This window comes from Microchirus variegatus (assembly GCF_963457635.1).
Source record: "Microchirus variegatus genome assembly, chromosome: 4".
NCBI classification, from domain to species: Eukaryota; Metazoa; Chordata; class Actinopteri; order Pleuronectiformes; family Soleidae; genus Microchirus; species Microchirus variegatus.
The window spans coordinates 24,312,525-24,337,312 of record NC_139805.1 but is presented as its reverse complement, the minus strand read 5'-3'; the positions used below and the strand labels follow the sequence as shown (position 1 = coordinate 24,337,312).

General features: G+C 38.4%; 1 protein-coding gene across 1 annotated transcript in view; it reads right to left on the bottom strand.

The window, feature by feature from the left end:
• Positions 1 to 24,788, bottom strand: part of mcf2l2 (MCF.2 cell line derived transforming sequence-like 2) — a gene marked incomplete at its 5' end in the record, with an annotated part of 79,972 nt that overhangs the window by 24,913 nt on the left and 30,271 nt on the right. Inside the window, 2 exons of the mRNA XM_083888051.1 lie at positions 267 to 382; positions 1,139 to 1,205. Of these exons, the coding sequence (XP_083744177.1) occupies positions 267 to 382; positions 1,139 to 1,205 (183 nt within the window). The remainder of the gene's footprint in view (positions 1 to 266; positions 383 to 1,138; positions 1,206 to 24,788) is intronic.

Genomic DNA, 24,788 nt, shown 5'->3' with positions numbered 1-24,788 from the left:
AATGTTTAGCTGAAGTGAAGTGAAGTGTTTGAGCTGAACTATGCAAGAAATATAAGGAAGTGTTATTAAAATGGTGGTGAGACCTAATCTGCTATTATTCTGTTTATTTGCTGATCCGATATTCACAAATCACAATTTGTCTCGTAGATCTTAACCAGGTGTCCTTAACCTAGGATGGATAGAAGTTCAAGATATATTGTGAATATCAGTGAATATAAATGATTGAGCATGTGGTAGGGTAATGTAAAAACGGCAGGAAAACCAACCTGTTGTGAAATTCATAAATCTCAGGCAGGTTTCCAAAGAGTACGTCCCTTTTGTTCTCCAGGGAAGGCGGTGTGAGGTGGCTGAGTTCAGAATTATCCAGCTCAGCAAAATAACCCTGGGGGAGGAGAACAACAGTGATGATGAGGATGATGATGATGTTTAATCCGAATGTGGTAATCAAAATCAATGTGACTTAATCCAATGTGACCTGGATATGAGATCATGGAAATAATAAACAGTGACTCTCCAACTCTGGATCGCCACATTGATGAGAATTTTGGTTTGTTTCATTTGCTCAAGTGGAAACTTTATATGACACAAGGAGAGCTAATCAGTGTTGAGATTGAGATACAACATTTGGAAATAAACAGAAACATTGTCTCGGCAGCCCACTATATGTGACACACATGGTACTTGAAGAGCATCTGTTGATAGTCAGGCCAAATAAGTCGATCAAACTGGTCTTTAAACCTTCAATTATACAGACAATCTTTATTTTTTCGGGGTTTAAAGGATCAGATGCACCCACCATGGCAAACGCTTTTTCTTTTTTTACACGCAAGCCTTGGCTGCCAAAGCTGCTGTGAGAAAAAACGGCATGCTCGTAATCCATTATCTTTGTTTTGATTTATTTTTTGTTGATGTTGCTGTTGAATGTGTTAACTAATTTTAATGATGCTGCAGCAACTGCTTAGTAACGGCAGACGTGACAGGAACTTGGATAATAACACCTCAGGCTTCTTCAATGCATTTTTAAGTTGCTTTATTGCTCGTATCAGAAAATATAAAGATTCTCTAGTGAGGAAACATGTCTGTGTGCATGTGATTCTTTACAAATGACAGATGTGTAATGGCAGCAGAGGAACTATACCTCCATGATGCTCTGCAGCTCCTCCACATACAGCCTCTCCGTCTCAATCAGCTCCGTCATGATGTGCCTGCACATAATCACAATGAACTCATTATAAAAAAGAGCCAATTATTTATTCATTCATCTGCCGTTTCCTCTTGTGTTCACTCAATTCAAGCTCACAAACAAAACGATAAATCAGTGCCAGTAATAAATAAGTCTGTGAAGTGCTCTTTGATCACACGAGTGTGGCGTATCTGCGCTTTACAGTATAGTTCAGACAAAATGTGAGGTGTCATATAGAATCATTGTTTTGCCAGTTTAATTACAGAACCTTCATATATGATGATGAGCTGTATATGTAGTATATATATATTATACAGGTGAATGTGCTGTATCAATCTTTCATGGCAGGGTGTTAGGTGTCCACACTCACTCTGTCTAATGAACACACAGTAATGGCTTTTCATGGCACCGTGGTGATGAGACAAGATGATGTGTGGTGAGATCAGACTTCATCAGGATTCATCTCCCAAACAACCAAAAGTGGCACCATTAATTAATAAAAAACAGTCATTCAACACACTTCTATGAAGTACAACTGTATCCAGTATCTTCTGTTTCCTGCTTCTGTCACATGTTTGATTGTGTGAGCTTATCGTCCACCTTCTTCCTCCTTCCACCAGTTTCACATAAATATTTGACCACGTTTTCTCCCTTGATTGATTTCAATCAAATCAAATCAAATTTGGTTGAGTATTGAATTCAGTTGTTTCAATCAGGCTCTCCAATAAGGGACAGTCTTAAAGGTGACATAGAGTGTTCCTGTTGCACATAAATGTTAGTTATGGAGGTCTACTTACATATATTAACTTGTTATTATGGTCAAAAACCTCCTAGTTGCTGTAAACGAGCTGATAGAAATCCTCTTTTCTGACGGTGTTTTTCTGCTGCGAGATTTCAGAGTGAACTTTCACCCCCAGAAGACAGAGTCTTGTGATTGGACAGTACTATCCAGCACATCCATTCTCAGAAGCGCAGCGCCCCCTTCTGGAACGGTGGATTCACTGCTCCTCATTATCAAAACATTGTTTTAACAGTGTTTAAAAATAGCTTCGTCACGACTCCCCGCCGCAGTCCCTTTTATGACTTTAAACCGGATTCAGACCCAGAGTCAGAAGACACTGTTGCTTGTGAGACACCTCCACAACGGATGTTATTCTTCTTCTGCGGTTCAATGTACGCAACCGGATGTGCCCGGACTACCGCCCGGAATAAATGAGTGCGAGACAATTGTTTTTATACAGTGTTTGCATGCATTACGATGTTCACTTGAAGGTAAGAGATTATATTCAGGAGACAAAATGTGAGGTGTCATATAGAATCATTGTTTTGCCAGTTTAATTACAGAACCTTCATATATGATGATGAGCTGTATATGTAGTATATATATATTATACAGGTGAATGTGCTGTATCAATCTTTCATGGCAGGGTGTTAGGTGTCCACACTCACTCTGTCTAATGAACACACAGTAATGGCTTTTCATGGCACCGTGGTGATGAGACAAGATGATGTGTGGTGAGATCAGACTTCATCAGGATTCATCTCCCAAACAACCAAAAGTGGCACCATTAATTAATAAAAAATGTGTGCTACAGTACAAAGCTTCCAGTCATTGTCAGCCCATTTAGATCCATTTGGTCTGTTCTGTTCAGTTCAATTATGATGCTTTGTCTACATATTTTTTCTTCATGTCCAATCAGAGAGGCTTCGCTCTGAAGTTGATGTCCAACATTCATGATGTTACCGAGTCAGAGAAATTATATGTGACAATACATCAAATACCAACCTGAATTTGGTTCAGGTGAGTGAGGCTGCACTCGCATGTACTTGTCGCTTAAACGTTTGACTACTGTGAAGCGTGCCCGATGCTTGGTGCTGGAGGCCGTGATCAGATGTTAGCAGAGCAGTGTGACTTTGTAGCAAGGTGGTGTTAATAATAAGTAGCCTAATGTTTACTCAATGACATCATACTAAACAGTCATTCAACACACTTCTATGCAGTACAACTGTATCCAGTATCTTCTGTTTCCTGCTTCTGTCACATGTTTGATTGTGTGAGCTTATCGTCCACCTTCTTCCTCCTTCCACCAGTTTCACATAAATATTTGACCACGTTTTCTCCCTTGATTGATTTCAATCAAATCAAATCAAATTTGGTTGAGTATTGAATTCAGTTGTTTCAATCAGGCTCTCCAATAAGGGACAGTCTTAAAGGTGACATAGAGTGTTCCTGTTGCACATAAATGTTAGTTATGGAGGTCTACTTACATATATTAACTTGTTATTATGGTCAAAAACCTCCTAGTTGCTGTAAACGAGCTGATAGAAATCCTCTTTTCTGACGGTGTTTTTCTGCTGCGAGATTTCAGAGTGAACTTTCACCCCCAGAAGACAGAGTCTTGTGATTGGACAGTACTATCCAGCACATCCATTCTCAGAAGCGCAGCGCCCCCTTCTGGAACGGTGGATTCACTGCTCCTCATTATCAAAACATTGTTTTAACAGTGTTTAAAAATAGCTTCGTCACGACTCCCCGCCGCAGTCCCTTTTATGACTTTAAACCGGATTCAGACCCAGAGTCAGAAGACACTGTTGCTTGTGAGACACCTCCACAACGGATGTTATTCTTCTTCTGCGGTTCAATGTACGCAACCGGATGTGCCCGGACTACCGCCCGGAGCAGGACGATCGGTTGTTCAGGAGAACCGCTGCTTACGTAACTATTACGGGATTTTCAGTGATCTCGTTGAGCCCCGAGATTACAATAAAACACAACATTCTCAGCAGTGGCTAAACTGTTTGTTTCGAACTGTCAGGGCTTCATAAACAAGGTAATGACGCAGATATACACCAAAAAACAGCGTTAATAGGAACTTCCGGTCTAGTTCCGCTTTAACACTTCAACAAAGCAAGACATTTTGGACAATGCTATGTTTCAAACTTTGTGGCAACAGTTTAAGAAAGATCCTTTTCTATTCCAACACGACACAAGCAAGGACTATAAAGACATGGTTTGATTTTAGTTTGGTGTGAAAGAACTTGATTGTCCCGCACAGAGCGCCCGGACCTCAACCCCATCAAACACCTTTATGATGAACATCCAACATGAGTGCCTGACCTCATGAATGCTCTACAGAATGATTGGACACAAATTCACACAGAAACACTACAAAATCTTGAGGAAATGTGGAAGCTGTTATAGCTGCAAAAAGGGGAGGCCAACTCCATATTAAAGTACTGCATATGTATTTGAATATGTGACCCGCCACGGACCAAGCGGGAACAAGTCGACCTAGTGCAAAACTAGTTGAAGTTGAAAAGTTGAAGTTTTGAAGAAGCCACTACATGCTTCAAATCACAGTATTGTGGGTCTTAAAACCATAAACTTTGTGTTTGAATTAAGGTTGTTTTATCGCTGTGAATCATTCCTAGTTTGGGTGTGGCGATTTCACATTCCAGAGCTTTTGTTGCTTTGTCAGCCAATCAGCTGACGGTCACAGAGAATACACATGGCTAATTAATATTCACGTACAGAGAGAGAGAGGGAGAGGGAGGGGGGAGAGAGAGAGTGTCTGGAACGTTCCAGCAGTTGTGTGTGTGTGTGCAGTGCGAAATTAAAGCATGATTGTCATCAAAGCAGTCATCAAAGCTTTGTTGATCAAAGGAAGGCAAGGAGAACAGCGATCTTTATGTTAACGTGTTAGCAGACTTCATCGTCGCAAAAACAACAAACAGATGATTATTCAGCGGCTTTAAGAGTTGAGGACAAACACAGTAGTTGTCTGAGATGATGACGTGACGCCAGCACCGCTCTATCTCCTTATGGGTGAGTTTTCATATATGTAACGTTAGTGTTCAGTCACATACAGGGACGTTTTTTCTTGTTATTGTTTCACTAGCTCTAGCACAAACATGTGCTTAAGTGTTTGAATCATGTGTGAATGACACATCTTTGTGTGTGAATTATTGACTGTGATGCTAATGCTTTGAGTTGTGATTTAGGACATTATCAGCTCATTCAGTAACAGACTGAACCATCCACACTACACCACAGAGCCACTTCAATGTAATCCATTAGTGTTTGATCCTTTGATCCTTCTCTCTTAAGTATATATAGTATATTTTGTTTTCATGTAACAACAAAAACAGATGCTGGAAATACAGTGGTATGTGTGGTATGGTAGTGGCACACTTGTAAATGTTCATGATTTTCCTTTATAAATCATACATTTTGTTTGAATAATTCTTGCACACTTTCTATAAATCATATAAACTTTATTTCACGTCTCAACTATCACTGTGTTTGTCTGTGATAACAGAATAAGCCACCCCCCTCCCCCCCATATTTTTTTTTAAGGTTTTTTCATTTCAAATCTTAAGAGGATATTATGTCCAGTTTTTAATGTATTGTATGTCATTATAGTGTACTTAATTGTCCCCACACTGCTACAATAGTAGTATATAGACGGGTAGTCTTAGTTCCCAAACCTGCCACTAGGGGCAAACATATCAATTTAATATAAAACTAATTAATTATGCATAAAATAAAATTGAAAAAAATTGAAAAAATGCGCATGCGCGAAGGGGCGGAGTAAGGCGGGGATGCCCTCCTTAAGGCTGTAATGCATCAAATGTTTATATTAATGTTTTTAGGGGTTATAAGGAGCTTATCCAGGGAACTGTTCATGACCCCTGTTACAGGCAGGAGGAGTGTGTGTGTGCGTGTGTGTGTGTGTGTGTGTGTGTGTGTGTGTGTGTGTGTGAACAATGTATGGGTTTCCTGTCGTGGACTGCCGAAGTAAACTAGCACAAGGCTAATTATGGTGTAAATGTGTGTGTGTGTGTGTGTGTGTGTTAAGCTGATGCGCAATGTATGGGGCTTCTCGTCGGGGACTGCCGAAGTAAATTAGCACAAGGCTAATTATGGTGTAATGCATCAAACAGTGACATTAATGCTTTAAACGGTCAATGGTCCCTTTTTCACAACCGTTACAGACAGGATGTATGTGTGTGTGTGTGTGTGTGTGTGTGTGAGAGAGAGAGAGAGAAAGAAATATTTTAATAAAAGAAGCTTTAATACTTTCAATCGTATTCATGTATATTACCCCTTTATCACCATATCTATTTTCTGTCCTCACTCTACAGCATACCCTAAAACAATCTACTTCAACACATAAATCCAGTTTTTACTTTCCTATGTCAATAGGCCCCAACCTTTCTATCTCCAATGTTCCTATCTAATAGAGTTCTTGTCAAGACTACAGCTATGTACCCTATTCCTAGTTTTGGATACAAATGTAAGCTAAAAGGCTTAAATGTATTTTATTCCAGATCTTATGAGTCAGAGTGTGTGTGTGTGTGTGTGATTACCCCACCCGTCTGAAATGTGTACCAGCATGGCAGGACAGAGGCAACATTTTCATACTAGCCAGGTCAAAGGTTGCTGGTCTGGCAAGAAAGGAAGTAAGGAGGGGTGTGTGTGTGTGTGTGTGTGTGTGTGTGTGTGTGTGTGTGAGAGAGAGAGAGAGAGAGAGATGAGACACATTTAAGGACAGGATATGTGAGAGATAATTTAAGAAAATAAGCTTTAATACTTTAAATCTTATTGATTCACGTATATTATACTTTTATCACCATCTCTATTTTCTGTCCTCAATCTTACTGCGGCCGCTAAAGCAACATCCTTCTACACATACATATAATCTTTAGTAAGTGAGTAAGGAGCGCCCAAGTGGTGTGCAGTATGATGAGGTCTTTTGAAACACAAGTCAATTTAAAATGGTGAAAAAGGAAGGTTTTGGTGAATAAAGTATTTGTTTTTCAACAGGCAAACACCAATCTACTTGGGAAATCACTTTCAAATGTTTCAGATAAACAGTGTTTGACTTTTACAGGGTTGGAGAGTTTTGTATCTACTGATATTCACTTTAGAGACTAAGGTGGCCCTCAAATAGTGTTTCAGATTAACAGTGTTTGACTATTTGTAAATTTTTGGAACGTTTAAATAAAGTAAAGGATATATAAAATAAGGAATGTCTGAACTGGCTAGAAAGAGCGGACTATGTACCCTATGCCTAGTTTTGGATACAAATGTAAGCTTAAAGGCTTAAAATGTATTTTATTCCAGATCTTACGAGTCAGAGTGTGTGTGTGTGTGTGTGTGTGATTACCCCACCCGTCTGAAATGTGTACCAGCATGGCAGGACAGAGGCAACATTTTCATACTAGCCAGGTCAAAGGTTGCTGGGCTGGCAAGAAAGGAAGTAAGGAGGGGTGTGTGTGTGTGTGTGTGTGAGAGAGAGAGAGAGAGAGAGAGATGAGACACATTTAAGGACAGGATATGTGAGAGATAATTTAAGAAAATAAGCTTTAATACTTTAAATCTTATTGATTCACGTATATTATACTTTTATCACCATCTCTATTTTCTGTCCTCAATCTTACTGCGGCCGCTAAAGCAACATCCTTCTACACATACATACATATAATCTTTAGTAAGTGAGTAAGGAGCGCCCAAGTGGTGTGCAGTATGATGAGGTCTTTTGAAACACAAGTCAATTTAAAATGGTGAAAAAGGAAGGTTTTGGTGAATAAAGTATTTGTTTTTCAACAGGCAAACACCAATCTACTTGGGAAATCACATTCAAATGTTTCAGATAAACAGTGTTTGACTTTTACAAACACTGTTGGAGAGTTTTGTATCTACTGATATTCTCTTTAGAGACTAAGGTGGCCCTCAAATAGTGTTTCAGATTAACAGTGTTTGACTATTTGTACATTTTTGGAAGAGATTTTTTGTTTTAAACAATCTATTTACAAATAAAATGAAGGGACTCCGACTCCACTAAACAATCTACACAGGCATCATCTAGGCACTCTCCCCCCAGGTCACTGCTCCTATCTAAGGGAATTCTTGTAGAGACCACTTCTAGGTATCACATTCCTAATATTGGATACAAATGTAAGATAAAAGTGAAGTTTCTTTAAAAATATTTTGTTTTTACTGATATTCTAAGCTGGCCGGCAGAGAAAGTGATGGTGGACCCATTTATGACCCGTTTACGATCAGACAGTGTGTGTGTGTGTGTGTGTGTGTGTGTGTGTGTGTGTGTGTGTGTGTGTGTGTGTGTGTGTGTGTGTGTGTGTGTGTGTGTGCATGAGGGTGGGGGCTGGGGGGTTAGAGAGAGAGAGAGAGAGAGAGAGAGAGAGAGAGAGAGAGAGAGAGAGAGAGAGAGAGAGAGAGAGAGAGAGCAAGACATACTTTAATAAGAGATTCTTTACTGCATTCAATCTTATTCGTTCAAGTATATTATACTTTTACCGCCATTTCTATTTTCTATCCTCCCTCTTACTACAACCACTAAACAAGTCAAGACTTAAGTGAGAGAGGGAGGAGCGCCCAATTGGTGTGCATGAGTATGATGAGGCCTTTTGAAACACAATTCAAACTATTTAAATGGAGAGAAATGTAGGTTTTGTCAAAAATGTATTTGTTTTAAAACAGGAAAACACAAGCCCATTGGGAATTCACATTCAAATGTTTCAGATAAACAGTGTTTGACTATTTGTACATGATTGGAAAGTTCTGTATCTACTGATCTCTTAGTCTCTTTAGAGACTAATGTGGCCCTCAGATAGTGTTTCAGATGAACGGTGTTTGACTATTTGTACATGTTTGGAAAGTTTTTAAAAAATATATTTTTTTACAGAGTATAGTATCTCCTGGTAACGTTTGTAGAGACTAAATACATTTATTCACAGATAACCTTAAGTGACTTTAAATAACATAAACCAATCGATGTATTGAGATGGGTCAATAGAGACACCACCCCCTTTAGAGGAGGAGACAAATAAAAGGCTAGCATAAAAGGCTAGCATTCAGGAGCACATGTCTTGCCAATACCGATCTGACTACCCTAGCATGGAGACTCTACGCCAGAGAAGATTTAACTACATATACAATGACTTGAACACCACGGCAAAACTGAACTATGTTAGCGACGTTCTCTTCCAACATGGCATGCTAACATATAATGAGATGGAGGCGATACGTGGTCTAGTACACACAGCTGAAAAGGCTCGATTCTTGATTGACAAGGCTTGGAGGAAAGGAAACGCTACCAGTAATATGTTAATGGAAACCTGGGACAATTACAAGACCCCAGGAACTAAACAACAACAACAACAACAACAACAACAACAACAACAACAACAACAAAAACAAACCACCCCAGTCTCCACCGACAATGGACTACAGCCTAAGCACATGCTTCAGATATTGGAGCGTCTCACCAGCATCGAGCTTGAGTTCATCAAGTTGTACATGCAGATTACGCATGGTCAAGGAGCCATTCCTAATGCTGACATTGATATGACGGATAGACTGAAACTAGCAGACGCCATGTCAGCACACTACAAAGATGAAGCCAAGGAAGCCTTGACGGGCCTGCTGGGGAAAATCAATCGAAATGACCTGATCGAAGAAGTCGCTACCTTAGCCGTCACTTCAAGCAATTCAGGACACTCGAATACCTATGCATGCCTATGCATGAAAAAGATAGGGTAATGTTGGTAGACTTTGTGTATCTCGACAATAAAAAAAATAATCTGCCCAATAACTTGACTGATAGCCTACTATTTGAGGGGGTAATGCTGTGTAGAGAAATCACTGGTGATATACAGTTACAAATACTAGCACAGTTGTCAATGGTGATTTGCTACCCAAACAGGGCAGTGTGTGTGGCGGTTAAGCACATTCTTATTCCCAGAAAAAGGGGTAAAACCTGAACAAAGGCCAGTGTCGTTCATGCATTGAGTTCAAGAATGTCCTAAGATTTGGAGTGAAAAACAACCTTAAACAATAAGTTGATGTTTTTGGTGCGTGTTGCTGTTGATTAGGCTGTACATGGCATAGATGTTACAAGATGTTTTCTCAAATTAGAAAGACAAACAGACCGGGCTAGACAACCATGAGGCGTTTGGTACTTAACGCGGATGTTTAAAATCTATTTTCGTTGATGATTTAAACTGTTTTCCTCCAAACAATGATGAATTTCACAGGGGTCATGTAGCATGCTTCTGTACCTGTAGTACAGATTTATGTGTTTCGATGTTAAACAGAAAACCAAATGTTAAAAATGTAATGCAGTATCTGCATTACTACTTTATAAAATCCTAATTCTTGTTTTGAGTTCAAAATCAAAAACAAACAAACAAAACTGTTTAATGTGTCAGATATAACAACTCACTAAACACATTCATTCTTATAACAAAAGCGATGGTGGGGGAAAATGAAACATATACTATCACCTGAAAAATGCAGGAGGATATGGGGGTATACAAAAGCTAAAAGAGGAGGGGGGTTTGAAAATACCTGTATTTTGTCACACAGATTCTGATTTAGCACAGGGGCACTGAAAACAGAGTTGGTTACACTCTTCACAAAAGCTGCTGCATGCATTTTAAGAGAAACGGGGGTTTTAGTAAAAAATAGACAAGATATATTAGAGGGGACCTTTTATGGAGCAGAGCTGCAAAAACAGCCAGAATATGGCAAGAGTCAAAGGTGTTGAATGGTCTGATAAATTTAACGTGTGGAGACAAATCATTCATTTGCCGTTTCGAATTCCTAACCAAGTTACATACTGAGACATTATCCTTGCATGGCCGGAGAGGTTTTTTTCTTTTTTTTTTTTTTTTAAATATTATTTTTTATCCGTTTGTTTGTTGTGACAGTGTCTAGCAATTCTTCTACATCGTATTATCCCGACAACACAATAGCCACGTGTTAGAACCAAGCTACCCCCAGCCTTTTCAGGGTAATGTTTCTTATGAAGTGGAGGGCCAATAGAAATTAAACATACTGAACATGGACAAACTTTCCACCAAAAGATGCAGAATTTGCTGTGTTTGGACAATAAAGAGGACCGGTCTAACAGTAACCCCGGATTCTACTCAACTATGCAGCAGATAATAACAGAGATAAACAAATGTGTAGGGGACAGCTACGGACTCCTTTTAAGAATCATTCACATTGCTGAAGCAAACAATCGAATGATAACAAGAACGTACGACAAAACCACATTTGGGCTTTTTCCTTGAAAGACGCATGCGTGCTTACAATTGAAAGGGGACATTAATGAATCTGGGGTGATTTCTCCAACAGGGTGTGCACTCTCAGACTTGCCCTCTTTTAAATGTTTCTGCTTCACTAGTTACTAACACAGGCGGCAGTGATGATGTTTATATGCTGTTTGTTCTAATCATGCCATCAGGTTCTGCTCCTGTCCACTGCTCAGTTCAAGACACCGAGCTTGTGGCTCTTGGTGAAACCTTTAGATTAACAGGTGGCTAAACTGTAGAATCTACATTTGGTTCATGTTATGGCTGTTACCAATCTAACTGTCAAATTACTAAATGATTACTGTTCTAAATCTTAAGACATAACATAACATAACAAGACATTGCACAACTGATAATAGCTCCTGGTCAACTATTTAGTTTTGGTAATATTTAGTTTTGGTCCAGTAATCAATTAAGATTCAACCCCATGTTTTGGTGTTTATATGCTATGGTGAGCAGGGGATTAAAGTAACTTTGAGCTTTTTTCTTTTAAGTCAGTATCATTACATTTTTACATAAAGATTATTTGTGTTTACAAAATTGTACTCCCTTGACTACACACGAACATGTTAATTTTAAATTATTTGTGAATATTGGGGTTAATTTTCTGCAACAGAGAAGAGATTATTATAACAGATTTTTGTAAAATAAAAAAATATTGTATAATAAATCAAATTGAATTTATAAAGTTCAATTATATCTATATTTAGTTTCTTAATATTTCCCAAGAGCTCAACACAATACAATATGTATGACAGTACACGTGAACAGTTTGGTATGCAAAACATTTCTTCTTTAACAGATCAGCTCAGATGTTTTGTACCAAATCACAATATTACAACATAGTGTTATTACATTTTACATATTGAAAGCTGAAATTTAAGGAGCTTCTTAACCACTGATTTGCCACAGGATTATTGAATAATGATTGTGTCAAATGCCTTACATACAGTAAACAAATACACCTATAGGGTGCTGTTCACCCTCTGTCCCCCGTTATTATTTAACAAATTCCTTGTGGCTTAAACCTACAGGGCTAAAGATGTGGATCGATTGGTCTTAAACCAGTGGTCACTCAAAAACACATCAATTGTCCAACCTCTGCTCATCTGTATATTAAATATATTAAGTCATAAAAATTACTCTCCGGGGATTTAGATGATTGAAACATTCTTGTGAAGAAATAAACATGAAGTATGCTTTTGATTATTCATGTATTTGTTAATTTATAACTGAAAAAGGAATTGTTTGAAGCTCAATAAATTAATTAATATTATTTTGGTTTGTTTTATTTATTTATCTCTGATGTACAGCCCTTTGTTTCAGCTATTGTAGTGTTTAAAGTTTTTATAAATAAAGTTGGATTGGCTTGGATTGGAAGATGTAAATGTAAATGTGAAAAGCAAAAATGTAAATACCATGATTTAGTTTGGTAATACAATGGATAGTATTTGTTTGGGGATGGATTTGCTAAATATTTTATACATGTCAAAATAACTATTAGTAGTTTTGTTTTACTCTTCAAAATAATACCTACATTAGAGACATTCTCATACAATTCACGAGTATTGTGTTGAGCTCTTGGGAAATATTAAGAAACTAAATATAGATATAATTGAACTTTATAAATTCAATTTGATTTATTATACAATATTTTTTTATTTTACAAAAATCTGTTATAATAATCTCTTCTCTGTTGCAGAAAATTAACCCCAATATTCACAAATAATTTAAAATTAACATGTTCGTGTGTAGTCAAGGGAGTACAATTTTGTAAACACAAATAATCTTTATGTAAAAATGTAATGATACTGACTTAAAAGAAAAAAGCTCAAAGTTACTTTAATCCCCTGCTCACCATAGCATATAAACACCAAAACATGGGGTTGAATCTTAATTGATTACTGGACCAAAACTAAATATTACCAAAACTAAATAGTTGACCAGGAGCTATTATCAGTTGTGCAATGTCTTGTTATGTTATGTTATGTCTTAAGATTTAGAACAGTAATCATTTAGTAATTTGACAGTTAGATTGGTAACAGCCATAACATGAACCAAATGTAGATTCTACAGTTTAGCCACCTGTTAATCTAAAGGTTTCACCAAGAGCCACAAGCTCGGTGTCTTGAACTGAGCAGTGGACAGGAGCAGAACCTGATGGCATGATTAGAACAAACAGCATATAAACATCATCACTGCCGCCTGTGTTAGTAACTAGTGAAGCAGAAACATTTAAAAGAGGGCAAGTCTGAGAGTGCACACCCTGTTGGAGAAATCACCCCAGATTCATTAATGTCCCCTTTCAATTGTAAGCACGCATGCGTCTTTCAAGGAAAAAGCCCAAATGTGGTTTTGTCGTACGTTCTTGTTATCATTCGATTGTTTGCTTCAGCAATGTGAATGATTCTTAAAAGGAGTCCGTAGCTGTCCCCTACACATTTGTTTATCTCTGTTATTATCTGCTGCATAGTTGAGTAGAATCCGGGGTTACTGTTAGACCGGTCCTCTTTATTGTCCAAACACAGCAAATTCTGCATCTTTTGGTGGAAAGTTTGTCCATGTTCAGTATGTTTAATTTCTATTGGCCCTCCACTTCATAAGAAACATTACCCTGAAAAGGCTGGGGGTAGCTTGGTTCTAACACGTGGCTATTGTGTTGTCGGGATAATACGATGTAGAAGAATTGCTAGACACTGTCACAACAAACAAACGGATAAAAAATAATATTTAAAAAAAAAAAAAAAAGAAAAAAACCTCTCCGGCCATGCAAGGATAATGTCTCAGTATGTAACTTGGTTAGGAATTCGAAACGGCAAATGAATGATTTGTCTCCACACGTTAAATTTATCAGACCATTCAACACCTTTGACTCTTGCCATATTCTGGCTGTTTTTGCAGCTCTGCTCCATAAAAGGTCCCCTCTAATATATCTTGTCTATTTTTTACTAAAACCCCCGTTTCTCTTAAAATGCATGCAGCAGCTTTTGTGAAGAGTGTAACCAACTCTGTTTTCAGTGCCCCTGTGCTAAATCAGAATCTGTGTGACAAAATACAGGTATTTTCAAACCCCCCTCCTCTTTTAGCTTTTGTATACCCCCATATCCTCCTGCATTTTTCAGGTGATAGTATATGTTTCATTTTCCCCCACCATCGCTTTTGTTATAAGAATGAATGTGTTTAGTGAGTTGTTATATCTGACACATTAAACAGTTTTGTTTGTTTGTTTTTGATTTTGAACTCAAAACAAGAATTAGGATTTTATAAAGTAGTAATGCAGATACTGCATTACATTTTTAACATTTGGTTTTCTGTTTAACATCGAAACACATAAATCTGTACTACAGGTACAGAAGCATGCTACATGACCCCTGTGAAATTCATCATTGTTTGGAGGAAAACAGTTTAAATCATCAACGAAAATAGATTTTAAACATCCGCGTTAAGTACCAAACGCCTCATGGTTGTCTAGCCCGGTCTGTTTGTCTTTCTAATTTGAGAAAACATCTTGTAACATCTATGCCATGTACAGCCTAATCAACAGCAACACGCACCAAAAACATCAACTTATTGTTTAAGGTTGTTTTTCACTCCAAATCTTAGGACATTCTTGAACTCAATGCATGAACGACACTGGCCTTTGTTCAGGTTTTACCCCTTTTTCTGGGAATAAGAATGTGCTTAACCGCCACACACACTGCCCTGTTTGGGTAGCAAATCACCATTGACAACTGTGCTAGTATTTGTAACTGTATATCACCAGTGATTTCTCTACACAGCATTACCCCCTCAAATAGTAGGCTATCAGTCAAGTTATTGGGCAGATTATTTTTTTTATTGTCGAGATACACAAAGTCTACCAACATTACCCTATCTTTTTCATGCATAGGCATGCATAGGTATTCGAGTGTCCTGAATTGCTTGAAGTGACGGCTAAGGTAGCGACTTCTTCGATCAGGTCATTTCGATTGATTTTCCCCAGCAGGCCCGTCAAGGCTTCCTTGGCTTCATCTTTGTAGTGTGCTGACATGGCGTCTGCTAGTTTCAGTCTATCCGTCATATCAATGTCAGCATTAGGAATGGCTCCTTGACCATGCGTAATCTGCATGTACAACTTGATGAACTCAAGCTCGATGCTGGTGAGACGCTCCAATATCTGAAGCATGTGCTTAGGCTGTAGTCCATTGTCGGTGGAGACTGGGGTGGTTTGTTTTTGTTGTTGTTGTTGTTGTTGTTGTTGTTGTTGTTGTTGTTTAGTTCCTGGGGTCTTGTAATTGTCCCAGGTTTCCATTAACATATTACTGGTAGCGTTTCCTTTCCTCCAAGCCTTGTCAATCAAGAATCGAGCCTTTTCAGCTGTGTGTACTAGACCACGTATCGCCTCCATCTCATTATATGTTAGCATGCCATGTTGGAAGAGAACGTCGCTAACATAGTTCAGTTTTGCCGTGGTGTTCAAGTCATTGTATATGTAGTTAAATCTTCTCTGGCGTAGAGTCTCCATGCTAGGGTAGTCAGATCGGTATTGGCAAGACATGTGCTCCTGAATGCTAGCCTTTTATGCTAGCCTTTTATTTGTCTCCTCCTCTAAAGGGGGTGGTGTCTCTATTGACCCATCTCAATACATCGATTGGTTTATGTTATTTAAAGTCACTTAAGGTTATCTGTGAATAAATGTATTTAGTCTCTACAAACGTTACCAGGAGATACTATACTCTGTAAAAAAATATATTTTTTAAAAACTTTCCAAACATGTACAAATAGTCAAACACCGTTCATCTGAAACACTATCTGAGGGCCACATTAGTCTCTAAAGAGACTAAGAGATCAGTAGATACAGAACTTTCCAATCATGTACAAATAGTCAAACACTGTTTATCTGAAACATTTGAATGTGAATTCCCAATGGGCTTGTGTTTTCCTGTTTTAAAACAAATACATTTTTGACAAAACCTACATTTCTCTCCATTTAAATAGTTTGAATTGTGTTTCAAAAGGCCTCATCATACTCATGCACACCAATTGGGCGCTCCTCCCTCTCTCACTTAAGTCTTGACTTGTTTAGTGGTTGTAGTAAGAGGGAGGATAGAAAATAGAAATGGCGGTAAAAGTATAATATACTTGAACGAATAAGATTGAATGCAGTAAAGAATCTCTTATTAAAGTATGTCTTGCTCTCTCTCTCTCTCTCTCTCTCTCTCTCTCTCTCTCTCTCTCTCTCTCTCTCTCTCTCTCTCTCTCTCTCTCTCTCTCTCTCTCTCTCTCTCTCTCTAACCCCCCAGCCCCCACCCTCATGCACACACACACACACACACACACACACACACACACACACACACACACACACTGTCTGATCGTAAACGGGTCATAAATGGGTCCACCATCACTTTCTCTGCCGGCCAGCTTAGAATATCAGTAAAAACAAAATATTTTTAAAGAAACTTCACTTTTATCTTACATTTGTATCCAATATTAGGAATGTGATACCTAGAAGTGGTCTCTACAAGAATTCCCTTAGATAGGAGCAGTGACCTGGGGGGAGAGTGCCTAGATGATGCCTGTGTAGATTGTTTAGTGGAGTCGGAGTCCCTTCATTTTATTTGTAAATAGATTGTTTAAAACAAAAAATCTCTTCCAAAAATGTACAAATAGTCAAACACTGTTAATCTGAAACACTATTTGAGGGCCACCTTAGTCTCTAAAGAGAATATCAGTAGATACAAAACTCTCCAACAGTGTTTGTAAAAGTCAAACACTGTTTATCTGAAACATTTGAATGTGATTTCCCAAGTAGATTGGTGTTTGCCTGTTGAAAAACAAATACTTTATTCACCAAAACCTTCCTTTTTCACCATTTTAAATTGACTTGTGTTTCAAAAGACCTCATCATACTGCACACCACTTGGGCGCTCCTTACTCACTTACTAAAGATTATATGTATGTATGTGTAGAAGGATGTTGCTTTAGCGGCCGCAGTAAGATTGAGGACAGAAAATAGAGATGGTGATAAAAGTATAATATACGTGAATCAATAAGATTTAAAGTATTAAAGCTTATTTTCTTAAATTATCTCTCACATATCCTGTCCTTAAATGCGTCTCATCTCTCTCTCTCTCTCTCTCACACACACACACACACACACCCCTCCTTACTTCCTTTCTTGCCAGCCCAGCAACCTTTGACCTGGCTAGTATGAAAATGTTGCCTCTGTCCTGCCATGCTGGTACACATTTCAGACGGGTGGGGTAATCACACACACACACACACACACACTCTGACTCGTAAGATCTGGAATAAAATACATTTTAAGCCTTTAAGCTTACATTTGTATCCAAAACTAGGCATAGGGTACATAGTCCGCTCTTTCTAGCCAGTTCAGACATTCCTTATTTTATATATCCTTTACTTTATTTAAACGTTCCAAAAATTTACAAATAGTCAAACACTGTTAATCTGAAACACTATTTGAGGGCCACCTTAGTCTCTAAAGTGAATATCAGTAGATACAAAACTCTCCAACCCTGTAAAAGTCAAACACTGTTTATCTGAAACATTTGAATGTGATTTCCCAAGTAGATTGGTGTTTGCCTGTTGAAAAACAAATACTTTATTCACCAAAACCTTCCTTTTTCACCATTTTAAATTGACTTGTGTTTCAAAAGACCTCATCATACTGCACACCACTTGGGCGCTCCTTACTCACTTACTAAAGATTATATGTATGTGTAGAAGGATGTTGCTTTAGCGGCCGCAGTAAGATTGAGGACAGAAAATAGAGATGGTGATAAAAGTATAATATACGTGAATCAATAAGATTTAAAGTATTAAAGCTTATTTTCTTAAATTATCTCTCACATATCCTGTCCTTAAATGTGTCTCATCTCTCTCTCTCTCTCTCTCTCACACACACACACACACACACACACACACACACACACACACCCCTCCTTACTTCCTTTCTTGCCAGACCAGCAACCTTTGACCTGGCTAGTATGAAAATGTTGCCTCTGTCCTGCCATGCTGGTACACATTTCAGACGGGTGGGGTAATCACACACACACACACACACTCTGACTCATAAGATCTGGAATAAAATACATTTAAGCCTTTTAGCTTACATTTGTATCCAAAACTAGGAATAGGGTACATAGCTGTAGTCTTGACAAGAACTCTATTAGATAGGAACATTGGAGATAGAAAGGTTGGGGCCTATTGACATAGGAAAGTAAAAACTGGATTTATGTGTTGAAGTAGATTGTTTTAGGGTATGCTGTAGAGTGAGGACAGAAAATAGATATGGTGATAAAGGGGTAATATACATGAATACGATTGAAAGTATTAAAGCTTCTTTTATTAAAATATTTCTTTCTCTCTCTCTCTCTCACACACACACACACACACACACACACATACATCCTGTCTGTAACGGTTGTGAAAAAGGGACCATTGACCGTTTAAAGCATTAATGTCACTGTTTGATGCATTACACCATAATTAGCCTTGTGCTAATTTACTTCGGCAGTCCCCGACGAGAAGCCCCATACATTGCGCATCAGCTTAACACACACACACACACACACACACATTTACACCATAATTAGCCTTGTGCTAGTTTACTTCGGCAGTCCACGACAGGAAACCCATACATTGTTCACACACACACACACACACACACACACACACACACACACACGCACACACACACTCCTCCTGCCTGTAACAGGGGTCATGAACAGTTCCCTGGATAAGCTCCTTATAACCCCTAAAAACATTAATATAAACATTTGATGCATTACAGCCTTAAGGAGGGCATCCCCGCCTTACTCCGCCCCTTCGCGCATGCGCATTTTTTCAATTTTTTTCAATTTTATTTTATGCATAATTAATTAGTTTTATATTAAATTGATATGTTTGCCCCTAGTGGCAGGTTTGGGAACTAAGACTACCCGTCTATATACTACTTACAATAGCTGAAGATCAATACACAGCAACACAGCAAGCAATTCACAGAATATAAATAACAAGACAAAGACAAATATTGTACTTGTCCTAGAAAATGAGTATTGTTTCTGTCCTAAAACATTTAAAACATAAGGAATATTAAACATGTAGGCAAGTGACAGTCACTGAAAAAGTTGACAGAGCTAATCTGCTCCCCTGTTAAGTACTGTGATAAACGCTGGAATAAATGAGTGCGAGACAATTGTTTTTATACAGTGTTTGCATGCATTACGATGTTCACTTGAAGGTAAGAGATTATATTCAGGAGACAAAATGTGAGGTGTCATATAGAATCATTGTTTTGCCAGTTTAATTACAGAACCTTCATATATGATGATGAGCTGTATATGTAGTATATATATATTATACAGGTGAATGTGCTGTATCAATCTTTCATGGCAGGTGTTAAACATCTAACATATGATGATGAAGAAGAGTTTGTGGTTTGTATAACTTGGTAAAGTCGCTGTTTAAGATTTTTGAACATGAGTGAACCCCGCGAAACCATGCCGCCACGAGGTGCCGCCACACATTGGAAACAAAACAAGGAGAAGGTAGAGGAGGAGAACAACGTCCACACCAAAGAACAAAAATAGAATTAACAACCTTAAGTCACTAATAAAATAAAGTAATATTAAAAAACAAAGAGACCTGTTGAAAGCTGTTAAAAGTAAGGTTTGCTTTTATTCAATGGTCATAGGTCGACATGAGTGTCTTAGCATTGTGCCGGAAATGACTCAAGAATTTGCGATACTGCCAAAAATTAAGCAGAGGAGTTCGCTTGCGTCTTGTGTTCTCACAAACGTCGATCGGAGCAGAAGCAAATAAAAACCTGTTTTCATTACAGAGTCATTTGAACCGTAAATAAATGCTGATTGAACACATTCCCGCCTACTCACAGGAAAATAATAGAAACCAATCCTTTAAAAGCTGCACTCACAGGCAGATGCACATACTGAATGTTTGTAATGCCTCTTTACAGTCTTAATCAACCCTGTATGAAAACATTTGAAAAAGGCGATCATAATTTATACATTATTTTATGAGTGATAGTCAAATAAACTGGTCTCAATATTCATTTATGGCTTAGAGGGAATTTGCACAATGTATAAATATTAAAGGCAATTATATCGTGGGAAGTATTGATTTATTGTCCCGTACCTTCATGTCAGCAAAAACTAAACCCTGGTACTCATGCATCTGTAGTGAAAGACATAACTGTGTGTGTGTGTGTGTGTGTGTGTGTGTGTGTGTGTGTGTGTGTGTGTGTGTGTGTGTGTGTGTGTGTGTGTGTGTGTGTGTGTGTGTGTGTGTGTGTGTGTGTGTGTGTGTGTGTGCGCACAGTCACTTTACAAACACCCTGGGAGGAACGAAGAAGAGGAGATGTATAGAGGTCTGCCCCTGTCATCCAGTTGTTCCTCCCAGTTTACAACATTAACCACCCACCCACCCCAGTATAACCACACACACACACACACACACACACTCTCACACACCCACGCTCAGAGGCTCAGTCAGGAATCTTCAGGGCGAACAGAGGAAGCTGGACAACTGCAACTGACTGGGAAGAAGATGAGCAGAGGAAGGAAAGAGAGAGTGACAGGAAAACAAAAGCTGTAGGGATAAGCAGAGGAGGATTTATCTTTACCCCACATCCACCATAACTGGTAAGTCTGTGTGTGTGTGTGGGAGGGGGTGTGGGTGTGGAGTGGCTGCAAACCTGTGATAAAAAAGTGATGGCGTCCCTCTGTGTGTGTGTGTGTGTGTGTGTGTGTGTGTGTGTGTGTGTGTGTGTGTGTGTGTGTGTGTGTGTGTGTGTGTGTGTGTGTGTGTTAATATAACATTGTGTAATTCGTAGCTCTGTAATCGAATCAGTGATGTATTCAGACAACTCACAGACAGTGTTAGAAACAATCCCCACATCTTACCTGTACTGAAACTAACACTTATTGATGAATCGCGTGCTTATTTATCTCAACTTATCAATAGTTATTTAGTCCATAAAATATCAAAAATTGTGAATATGTTCTGGTTTGATTTCTCTTCTATGAGCAGTTCTCAAAACTTCTATCTTTCACTTCTGCTTTCTGCTTCTACAGATATGGAAAAGCCTCATTTCATTGATCCTGAAGTTTTAGTGAAAATCAAATAGATTGTACATACAAAGGGCACTAACCCAGTGACCTTTGATCCCCAAAAGTGAATCACTCTATATTTAAGTATTTTGTATTCCCTACAATGCATTATTATAAATTAAATTCATAAAAAGCTTCAAATAATGTGGACTGTTCATTTGTAACAAACAACAAACAACAAACATCAAACAACAAACAAAACTAGAGAAAGCACTTCGAGAGCCCAAACATCAACCAAAGCCACTGTTTCCAACAGTGTCAAACACACTCCCCTTACTCTTCATTGATTTAAACTAAATTCTGAAAGCAGACCTGCGTCTAGATCACCGCCAATATCTAACCATGTATTCCCTGGGTCATCAGAAACATATTTAATTTGCTGCTCAAAATCAAACAAGCGTACACGTATGGCCATCAATACCTTGTCAAAAGTAACCACACCAGACCGATGAACAAACATCACAACAGTAGGACATTTGATTATATTCAAAGCTACTCATTCACAAGAGAAGCAGGACTGGTTCAGCAAAAGTCAAGAGCGTCACCAGCTACTGGCTGTCGCAACTTCCTGTTATTCAAACAAGTGAGCATCATCTGCATCATCTGCTGAACTAAAGAAAAATGCGTGACTGTCCAGCACTGACAGCTCTTTAGTGTGTAATTCACTCTAATGAATCACATTTAGCCTGCTTCGTTTCAATCATGCGGCATTACATCAGTTTAGCTGCTGCTGATATTTTTGTCAGTGTTGCTAAGTATTTAAAGCTTTGAACATAAAGGTATATAAAGATTCAGTCTATCAGCTCCACACGACTCTTTCAGTGTTTCATCAGTATAGCAGTGTTTTGAGCTTGTGTCAAACCGCAACATTAACATACTGCACAAAGGAAGTGAAGCCAGGTCTGATAGTATTGCTTGACAGAGCTTTTGTGTTTGTATCAAACATATAAAGATGATTTGCTGTGCTTCCAACCAAACTTTTTCCATATTTTAAGCATATTATTTCTAACGCTTTCATTACAGCAAATGTTGTTAGACGCCATTACTAGATAGCATCCGCTCCTAGAAAACGACAACAAGCATGTTTGTTGACACGTCTTCCGGATCATTGGTCTGAGTGGCAAATAAAATGATGCCTGTTTCCTTCAAGTATATTATAAGCATCGAGGAGTTTGACTTTATCCTACGTAATACTGTAGCCCAATGAGAGCTAAAGTGGTTGCTGACCCCCATAAACCTGGAGAGCACAAGCAATCCCAGCAGTTCTAGCAGATCGTTTGGGTTCAGCATTTAAAATTTTCCAGAAACAAAAAAAAGAAAGAAAGAAAGATTTGCTGCCATGGGGAGGATACACCTCACATAATAGTGGTGTCATTGTTAATTTAATGAAGCTGTTTCAGTCAACTTGAAGGCCTTTGTACATAAATGGTGACATGGATAAAAGCATGAAGGTGTGAAAATGAGAAGATCAATTTTCCTCTCTTTTCACAGCAATTAAGCGAATAAATGAAAAGTCTCAGAAAAAATATGCCATCATGGTAAGAAACAGGTGGAGTCAGTGTCTGGTGACGATGGCCTGGTGCTATCATATTACTAATAAAGAGAAAAGGGAAATGTAATGGGGATGTTCATGTTCTGAGTCTAAACCGTCTAAACAGTGGATCTGTGTCCAGTCACAGGACGTGCCAACGTCCGAGCTTCATGTTGTCACAGCTCTCTATTGTTGTTTAACCCCAGTGTCCAGTCAAAATGTGCTGCTGTGGAAATGTGTTGGGTCTATTATGAAGCAGTGTCTCTCTGCTCAAGGCGAAAGCCCCTCTATTATAGCTGTGTATGCAGGGTCAGCACTTACATTCACATTTCACCAACCGTCCATGAAGGCAATTTTGGGGGTGTTTACAATATACAATAGTGAATTTTGTGTTTGAAGGCTAGTCTGATTACTTTAGAAATCATTACTTTTCTAACTTTTAAATTTGTGCCCAAACCGTAAAAGGCCTGGTAATTTGTATTTTAACTCATCTTCTACTGGAAAGCTGGGTCCTGGATCCCGGAAGAACCAAGAAAAATGACCGGGGTCACTTCTCCTAATATCACATGATGTTTATGCAACTACAGTATAGATTATAGATCATTTTAAACATTACAAGTACCCGTGGTAATAGAATGGGACTCGGCCTAAAACTGACTGCATAAAACCTGGGCGTAAACCTGTACGAGCTCTGGGTTGGGTGGGTCTTGGGTCCTATGTTCCAGGTGGACTCGTGAAGACTTCTAGTTCCATGAAATCAGATATATATATAAATTACGAATAGATGAACGAGAATAAAAGTGTTGAACTACAGACAAACATTTATTTTGATACTTTGAAATGGACTGGGTTCTGCTGTCATATGTGATATATTGAAAGATCACAGAGGAAACGAGAGCTGGAGGCAGCAGGAATTCATGAAATTGACAGGAATTTCCATGTCCTCAAGAAGAGCAAACAGGTCACATTATGAACAAGCACATTCAAGTGATACAGCTGATAATGAAATCTGCTCTGCTCAGCACAGATAGTCGAGAATGAATCACCTGCACTGTGTTTGACCTCTCAGCAAGTGACGTTATTTTTGATTTGTTGACTGTGTTACTGAGTAATTCACAGAGGCATGTGAGAGACAGAAAGTCCTAATTTAGAACATCTTATTACCAACATAAAGATGAGAAGGTGTGAGAATAAGCGTTAACCAATAACAGCAAGTTAACTTGATCAAACCACACCAATAACATGCCTTTTGTCCCTCAAAAAGTAGTCCTGCATCATCATCACCACAATAAACCACAACCAGGATACAAAGATGACCACGTCATCTAACAATAAACAAATCGACAATTTAATTATTTGTAGTTCTACAAAATGAAGCAACAAAAAAATGACCATTAAATTTGATACAATATTCCCTTCCTTAGCAACCACACTGGTTCTTAGATCTGGCTCATTCTACCCATGTAACATATCACAAAACAAATCAGTGTTCTTTCCCTGGACCCTTTCAAAGTAAATTTCCCTCTGCTCTGTGTATCTAGGGCACTGGAGCACAAAATTAAAATCATCCCCAAAAACATTGAAATGACATAACACTCTTCAGGGATACTTTTATACCTTCCTGTTTTCAATTGCCAGTGGAAAGGAACCAGATCTAAATTATTTTTTTTTTTTTAGTCTAATGGGTTATAACATATTATGAATGATAATTAAAATGCCATAACTTATAACATAACCTAATTGGGGAGCATGAATGCTTTATAGGGGCAGTTTTATTGTGAAGTGCTACAAAGTAATCTGAATTAAAGGCCCACAG